Source organism: Phyllobates terribilis, unplaced genomic scaffold, assembly GCF_046119375.1.
Source record: "Phyllobates terribilis strain yellow unplaced genomic scaffold, ASM4611937v1 Scaffold_12__6_contigs__length_324123572, whole genome shotgun sequence".
Taxonomy (NCBI): domain Eukaryota; kingdom Metazoa; phylum Chordata; class Amphibia; order Anura; family Dendrobatidae; genus Phyllobates; species Phyllobates terribilis.
This window is the reverse complement of record NW_027362772.1, coordinates 276,720,463-276,728,792: the sequence shown is the minus strand read 5'-3', so window position 1 is coordinate 276,728,792 and position 8,330 is coordinate 276,720,463. Positions and strand designations below refer to the sequence as shown.

At 39.8% G+C, this 8,330-nt stretch overlaps 1 protein-coding gene across 1 annotated transcript; it reads right to left on the bottom strand.

Moving 5' to 3' along the window:
- Positions 1-261: 261 nt before the first annotated feature.
- On the bottom strand, positions 262-5,881 carry LOC141171600 (5-hydroxytryptamine receptor 3A-like). Its single transcript, XM_073655274.1, has 5 exons — positions 5,715-5,881; positions 4,723-4,880; positions 3,401-3,611; positions 2,838-3,065; positions 262-918 (listed from the first exon to the last, which is right to left on the bottom strand). The coding sequence occupies exons 1-5, from the start codon at positions 5,791-5,793 to the stop codon at positions 650-652; spliced, it is 945 nt and encodes a 314-aa protein (XP_073511375.1). The 5' UTR covers positions 5,794-5,881; the 3' UTR covers positions 262-649.
- Between the last annotated feature and the right edge of the window lie 2,449 nt (positions 5,882-8,330).

Sequence of the window (8,330 nt, the reverse complement as noted above, 5' to 3'; positions counted from 1 at the left end):
AAAAAAAGATTGCCAAAAGGGGAAGATGATCTTAAAGAGAACCTGTCAAAAACTTTAACTCCCCAAAACAATTTTTGGAGTGTATAGTCCTTTAAAAGATAAGCCATTTGATCCCTTTATAATCCCAAAGTGTTCTTGAACAGTGAAAAATCACATTTTGAAGTTCTGTATACATGAATCTGACAATGCATTTTGGTGGGACGATGCACTTACAGCTACTCAGCCTCATGTTGTATTCCCTGCTTAACACCATCCTCCTCTGGCTGATTGACAGTTCTCTGACTTTCCTATATGGTCAATGATCTGTCAATCAGACAAAAGAGGGAGGCGTCAAGCAGGGAACACAGCGTGAGGCCAACAAACTGGAAGAGCATCATCAGGCCCCAATGCACTTCCAGATTTATGTATACAGAGCTTAAAAGTGAGATTTCTCACTGCTCAAGCCGCACTTTGGGGTCATGAAGTGTTCAACTGGCTCATCTTTTAAAGGGCAATACAGTCATATAAATGGACTGGATGGCGTAAACATTTCTGGCAAATTCCCTTTAAATATATGTTGTGCCAGAATAATCAGTTACATCACATACATTATATTCTCCTTCCTCTAGGTCAACTATATGAATTTGTTACATTTTTTCATTGATCTGATTTATGTGACCATGTGATTTGACCAGCAAATAGTTATGCTGACAATAAAAGCTAAGACAATTAGCAGATACACCCAGAAAAGACATTTATCCAGAACATGTCCAACCAGTATCCATTCTTTGATAGATTCCTGATGGCTTCTGTCTTTAATATACTTCCGGATTGTAACGATCTCATTGAAGATGTTCTCCAGAACATCTTGGCGTGCTTCCATAACTCCAGTTGGCTGAGCGGTGGATTCTCTGCTGTTAGGATATTTATCCAGTTTATCTGTGTCAATGAAAGGAAAAATACATTATACTCTAGATGATTCTAGATGATTTCTTTAAAGAGATTTTACCACTTCATATGTTTATAATTGAGATTGGAAAAAACAGTGACCAAGCACCGGCCATTGGAGGTACAGCTTTGGAAACAGCAGAGTATGGCGGCACTACCCTGTATCTGCAACTCCCATAGAAAGGAATATAAAAATAGCATAGCTCATCTGTAGCCTCACCTCCTGTGCCCAGTGCTTGATCAATGTTTAATATTATTGGTGGGATGCACATACAGTATTCTCATACACAGTATTTGGTAAAAAAAATCATAATAGTATTAGAAAAGGATAGAAATAATCTATGGTCCTCATGAACGGTTGTCCCAAAAGTATCAAGAATCACTTGGCAGTCTCAGCTGCAATCATCTCTGCAAACTCCTGTTTGTTTCTACAATCTTATAACTTCCTGGCTCAGACCTGCAACTACCCCTTTGTCTGCTGTAAATATTACAGACTCTTCTCTGTTTTTGTTCACTTTTCTTAGACTCCTACATCAGAGTATCTTTTTTTATAAAGAAGTCTGCATGTTCATTTCTGCTGCCAGCAATTTTCCCTTTGTTTTGCCTATTAACTATTCATCTGTTGTAAGCATTATGAACTTTTTTTCTGGACTTGTTCACACTTTAAACCCTGCTGCAAATCCTGAACTGACTATACATCTTCAGTTCCAGTGTTTCACTCCTGCATCTGAGTCTTCTAGTGTTCCCTGGCTGCTTGCTTATCTGTTTTCCTGGTCTTTGCTGTTCCAAGTGCCATCCAGAAAGTCTTGCCCGCTATGCCATCGCCTTCGGTCTGTGTCACCTCGCCAGGTGAAGTCATAACACATTGTATGAGTAAAAACATATAAGGAATATGATCTATTCTGAACTTTAGCTAATCAATGAGTATGTTTTCCTAGTCCACAACAGACAGCACACAAACAGTACAAACACCCTATAATAGTCAATGGCACAATTCACATGAGCAATTTGTGTGTCTGAGTAGACCAAATCGTAGTATGCAACACAAGACACGATAAAGAGTCAGATGGCTTGAATTGTGCCAAATGAGACACACAACGTGCTCTTGTGCCCAATTTGAAGGAGTGCACAGACACCCACACAGACGGCAGTCATCATGTCCACTTCCATGATTGAGCTGATCCTTCACATGGTTGTCTTCACATGGTCGTGTAAATTTGGCATTAAAGAAGTTGTCCACTACTTCGACAGCTTCTTGTCATACCGCACACTTGGCCCCATATAAAATAAAAAAGCTTAAGCTCACCTCCTGTGCCAGCGCCGTTCCAGCAGTGTCGGCACTCGCGGTCCTGGGGCTTCGGACAAATTGAACATGAAGAGGAAGTCAGAGATCAGCTGCAGCCCGGACTTCCTCTTCATGTTCAATTCGACAGAAGGTGGAGACAGGGAAGCCAACGCTAATTGGGCACCTGGCTCACATGTCACAAGAACCGCAAGGGAGCCCCGGGACTGCGAGTGCCGACACCACGGGAATGGCGCTGGCACGGTAGGTGAGTATAAGCTTTTTTATTTTATCAGGGTCAAACATTTAGATCAAGAAGGGGTTGTCCTAGTAGTGGACAACTCCTTTAATGAATGAGGCATCTCACATGAGCATAAAGGAGTTGTCCACTACTAGGACAATGTGAGCCTCAGGAGAACTGACACCGCTGGAACGGTGTCGGCACAGGAGGTGAGTATATGTGTTTTTATTTTAACGGGGACAAACACTCCTAGTAGTGGACAACCCCTTTAAAATTCAGTAACAAAATGGAGTTTTTTTTCCAAACACCCAACCCCTTCACTTACTTTGTAAACTAAATGTAATTCTGAATTGCTTATCACACAAAACACAGATTTATATTACTCACCACTACTAGCAGAGCTTATCTCTTGTGTTTCAATGAACTTTCCTGGGGGCTCAATATCGCAATGCTTGTTCTTCATCCGTATCAGCTTGCTTAACCTTTCCAAAACCAGCCTCCTCATCCATGTCGGTACCTTACAGGGGCTATTTTTGTCACTCACTATACGAAAAATTAGAATACTTTCGGCCAAACTGATCCCAAGCAGAACCATGCAGACAACGAAATAAATATCTGAAATAAACATAAATTCATAAAAGTAAACTTATAGTATTTGAGTAGGTTAGTACAAATCCAACTTCGACTGAACTTTTTTTTGCGTATTTACAGATTACTTACTAATAACTATCAATCTAAAAAAGAATAAATATGTAACTTTCTTTTACTAGGTGTAAATTGCACTGGTCTCCTGAATCTAGTGATATATACCCTGATTACTGTATTATTTCCTTTAGCCATTGTGTCTATGAATCTGTTAAATCTTCTATCTTTAAATCCACTGTAAAATACCAAGAACTATACAATATATAATTACCAATATACATTGTGATATACAACTGTGGCCATACCTATTATTGGTGTGCTGTGTGATGAAGCAGGCAATGTGTCCATAACTATGAGGAGGAACACAGAATAACCAAGCAACAGAGTGATCTTGAAGGAAATCCTTTCTCCGCTCTCATTAGGGAGGTAGAATCCAATAATATCCAAAATCATGAGAAATATGCTAGGCACGATTAAGTTCACAATATAGTACAGTGAAAGTCTCTTGAAGATAATCTACGGAAAAAAAAATTTAGAAAGAGTTTCCACATTATTCAAAGACTACTAGCATTTAAAGGGACATTGTTATCCGAAAAATTACACCTTTGAAACTACTTGTGAATTTTTGAAAAATTTTTAAAAGCTGAAACTTATTATTTTTCACATCTATGCATGCAAATAAATAATTTTGCAGTTTTACATATACTGGCAGCTGGTGGCCACAAAGTCTACAGACCAGTATAAAGGCTTGTGCCACATGCTGCTCCTATCTGGAATTAGAAAACCTGCTGCATGTGTATTTCAATGGAGGAGACTGATAGATAAATCTGGTCATCTGTCAGATTAGAAAGAGAGACAACTCACTGCTGAACGTATGTATATGTCCAGCTTCAGAAAGGTTTAGATCTAACCTGCCCGATTCTTGTTTCCCCCAATGTCTGCCATTGGGGAAAGTTAACAATGTACATTTAATTGTTGGACATTTATCTAAGGTGCATGGCCAACCTATGAGAGATGGGATGCTGTGGATTGCTTTCACAGAAGGGTCATTGACCGGAGGAGCGAACCAGAGGCAGGAAGAGTCACCAAGCAGGGTGATAGAGCCAGGAGGTAACGTCAGGAACAAGATCGTAAAATAAGAGGATAGCCAAAATTCATGCCAAGGTCAAAAAACAGGAGGAACCAGAAAACCAGAATAAGCAAGGGCTAGAGAAGAAATCAGGTAGCAAAAGTAATTGGCTGGCAGTGGAAGTCAGAAACCCAGGGGTTTAAATAGCAGGCAGCTCCACTCAAGGCTCTCAGAAAGGAGTAATCAAAAAGCCAGTCAATTAACACCTTAGCTCCCTGATTTAAGCAGCACCAAATGTCCCAGGAATTAAACAGGACCAATACTGTCACGCATCACCTGCAACAAAGGGGCGGCACCGCCTAAGGGCAGAAGCAGGAACGAAAAGGACAGAAACTGGCACAGATATTACAGTTTGGTATACTGGCCCATCACTTAGGGTGTTTGAAATGATCTTGGGAACCATAGGGCTTCTTCAAAATATACTGTACACAGTTAACATAGTCATGTGATGTGCTGCATATTATCAAATGACATCCAATTGAAGAAAAGTCAACTCACATGGAAGGCCAGCACTGCATATTCCTTTTCGTCGTCAGTCTCCATTCTGTAATCGGAATGCATATAGGAAAGTTCCCATTCCCCTTGATAGAAAATAGTTTGCAGTTCCAATCTCAAATTGTCTGCTGCTGCCCATGCTGACAAATTAATATGTTCAACTAGAAGCAAGAGAGACACAAAAGGCTCACAGGTCCATTACCGTTATTTACTTAAAGGTCCGTTATTGTTTACATCCTGAGCTTACTGCTAGCTCTGCCTCTGTATCTCTAGAGTACATTTCCTAAGAACAACAGTTGTATCTGTCCTACAGGTTACGCACTCTCACCCTCAGTGCCCATGCATACAAAAGATCATCCTGAGACTACTATATAGTCTCAAGATGGATAAATGCTTGGTAAGTTTCTTTGTCTAACTTTAGTGTGTGCTATCCTGGCACTCTCCTACAGTCAGTAGTGTTACAGCTTACAAGTGTTGATATTGGCACTACACAGACTCAGTGTACTGTAGCAATGAGTCTGACAATGTATTCATGCATTATAATGTAGTCTAGCACTCTGGAACACTCAACACCATCCCTTCTGGTCACATTCACAAGCTGATAAGATTACTTTTACTTTGTGAAGCCTGTAAGGTTTGCTTCCTGCTCACCCCCAGTCCTGTGAAACTAGCCAATGAATGCAGGCCATAACATCAGAGATCAGAGCTCACTGCAGAGCTACTGGCTGAGCAAATCACAGACATGAAAACTCTACTCTGTGCTTTGAACTGACTGCAGCAGGAAGTAAGGGGCTGAAGGTGACAAGACATGACTGCTCAGGAACAGAGCAGAATTTTATCAGCATGTAAATTATAAAGTTCCTTCATTTCTGATAGGCTTTACAATTCTTTAATAATCTGTGTGCCTGGAAAACCCCTTTAAAAATCAGCATTGCAGAAAACAGTTCTGTGAATTAAAGATTATTGTAATAGATATCAAAATTTCAAAGACGTACTTGTGTGAAGCTGACTGTGAAAACTCAAAGTACAATTGTGAACATCAAAAGGGAAGAAGTAGATGTAGAACATGCACATGAATGATTGTCGGAGTGCCTTCTGATATTTTATGAGTCCAGTGCTATTAATGTAGACAAAACTACGTCCTGTTAATTTTCCAGAATCCACACTGTAGGAAGAGGGAAAATATTTTCAGTGCACATACACTGTGTTCTGAATTATTAGGCAAGTTGTATTTTAGAGGATTATTTTTATTATTAATCAACAACTATGTTCTCAATCAACCCAAAAGACTCCTAAATATCCAAGCTTAATATTTTTGGAAGTTGGAGTGGGTTCTTTTTAGATTTGGCTATCTTAGGAGGATATCTTTTTGTGCAGGTAGCTATTACTGTCCCGAATTATTAGGCAACTTAATAAAAACCAAATATAATCCCATCTCACTTGTTTATTTTCACCAGGTAAACCAATATCAGTGCACAAAATTTAGAAATAAACATTTCTGACATGCAAAAACAAAGACCAAAATAATTAGTGATCAATATAGCCACCTTTCTTTATGATGACACTCAACAGTAGAGATGAGCGTTGTTCTACTCGAACTGTTCGCCAATCTCAAATTCGAGCTGTTTTGGGCGGTGTTCGAGCCGTTCGGCGAACACGAACAATTTGATAAAAATTCGGCTGTTCGAGGTTATGTTCGATAACTGTTCGTGCACCAAAATCATAACTGGATTTTTTCTCAGTAATGATGAAAATTAATGTTAATACACAGTTTGAGTGTACAGCGGGGTGGGGGGAGGGGCAGGGGATGGATCTCTGCAGGAACAATGAAGATCTCCATTTTTTTTTCTCTTTCCCGCATTTGCAGTGGGGAGGTGCAATCTGTCAGCCTATCAGCAGCGCACACACGGAGCGAAGTGCTTTTTTTCACACAAGCAAGGGCATGTGTCATTGGCAGTGTATGTCACATGTCCTTGCCCTATAAGACCAAGCCATTTTCCCCGTCGCCACCATTTTCTCACTGCTGCAGCTGCGTGTTAGACGGCACCGCTGTTGCTGTGTGCGCTATACCTTGTTAATTTCAAGCCAATTTTCGCACAAATCTACAGATAGCTTGGGAGTAGGGAAAAGTTGTGATTGCAGTCCTTTTAAGGACTAGGTTACAGCATTTCCTACGACTTTTATCAGGCAGGTCTGTGCTCTTAAATAGACAGGTTGTGGGAGTAAAGACTAATTGTAATTGGAGTCCTTTTCAGGACTAGGTTACATCAGTTCCTATCAGTTTTTGCCAGGCAGGTCTGTGCCAGTGCTGTGCAAGTTTTTTTCACAGCATTTGGCTGAATCTAGCGAAGCTAATCCTTTTTGGCCTATTGCAGAGTGTGTTAGTCAGTGGAGTAGCCTATCTGTGTTGCAAGATATACCACCTGTGTATAGAATACCAATTTTTTTACTGCACCTAGTGAAGTAAAATCTTTTGGCATAGCATCATTCTATTAGTCCATCTATACTGACCTCCATCAGGTTGCAAACTGAATATAATTTTTTTCTGCATCTAGCTCTGAAAAAATATTTTGCCTTCTAGCATTGTGTCGGACTTTCTCTATTATTCCATCTATACTGACCTCCATCAGGTTGCAAATTAAAAATAATTTTTATCTGCATCTACAGTACCTCTGAAAAAATATTTGGGCTTCTAGCTGTGTGTGGGACTTGTTGTATTAGTCCATCTATACTGACCTCCATCAGGTTGCAAACTGAATATATTTTTTTCTGCATCTAGCTCTGAAAAAATATTGGGCTTCTAGCTGTGTGTGGGACTTGTTCTATTAATCCATCTATACAGACCTCCATCAGGTTGCAAACTGAATATATTTTTTTCTGCATCTACCTCTGAAAAAATATTGGGCTTCTAGCTGTGTGTGGGACTTGTTGTATTAGTCCATCTATACTGACCTCCATCAGGTTGCAAACTGAATATATTTTTTTCTGCATCTACCTCTGAAAAAATATTGGGCTTCTAGCTGTGTGTGGGACTTGTTCTATTAATCCATCTATACAGACCTCCATCAGGTTGCAAACTGAATATATTTTTTTTCTGCATCTACCTCTGAATAAATATTGGGCTTCTAGCAGTGTGTGGGACTTGTTGTATTAGTCCATCTATACTGACCTCCATCAGGTTGCAAACTGAATATATTTTTTTCTGCATCTACCTCTGAAAAAATATTGGGCTTCTAGCTGTGTGTGGGACTTGTTCTATTAATCCATCTATACAGACCTCCATCAGGTTGCAAACTGAATATATTTTTTTCTGCATCTACCTCTGAGAAAATATTGGGCTTCTAGCTGTGTGTGGGACTTGTTCTATTAATCCATCTATACAGACCTCCATCAGGTTGCAAACTGAATATATTTTTTTCTGCATCTACCTCTGAAAAAATATGTGGCCTTCTAGCAGTGTGTGGGACTTTCTCTATTAGTCCATCTATACTGACCTCCATCAGGTTGCAAACTGAATATAATTTTTTTCTGCATCTAGCTCTGAAAAAATATTTGGCCTTCTAGCAGTGTGTGGGACTTTCTCTATTAGTCCATCTATACTGACCTTCATC

Bases quoted from the DNA above. Each gene is read 5' to 3' on its own strand.
- LOC141171600 (XM_073655274.1), bottom strand. From the start codon at position 5,793: ATGTGCATGTTCTACATCTACTTCTTCCCTTTTGATGTTCACAATTGT. The intron at 3,612-4,722 runs GTGAGTTGACTT...TTTTTTCCGTAG, and splicing joins ATGCAGTGCTGGCCTTCCAT to ATTATCTTCAAGAGACTTTC. The intron at 3,066-3,400 runs GTATGGCCACAG...TGTTTATTTCAG, and splicing joins ACACAGCACACCAATAATAG to ATATTTATTTCGTTGTCTGC.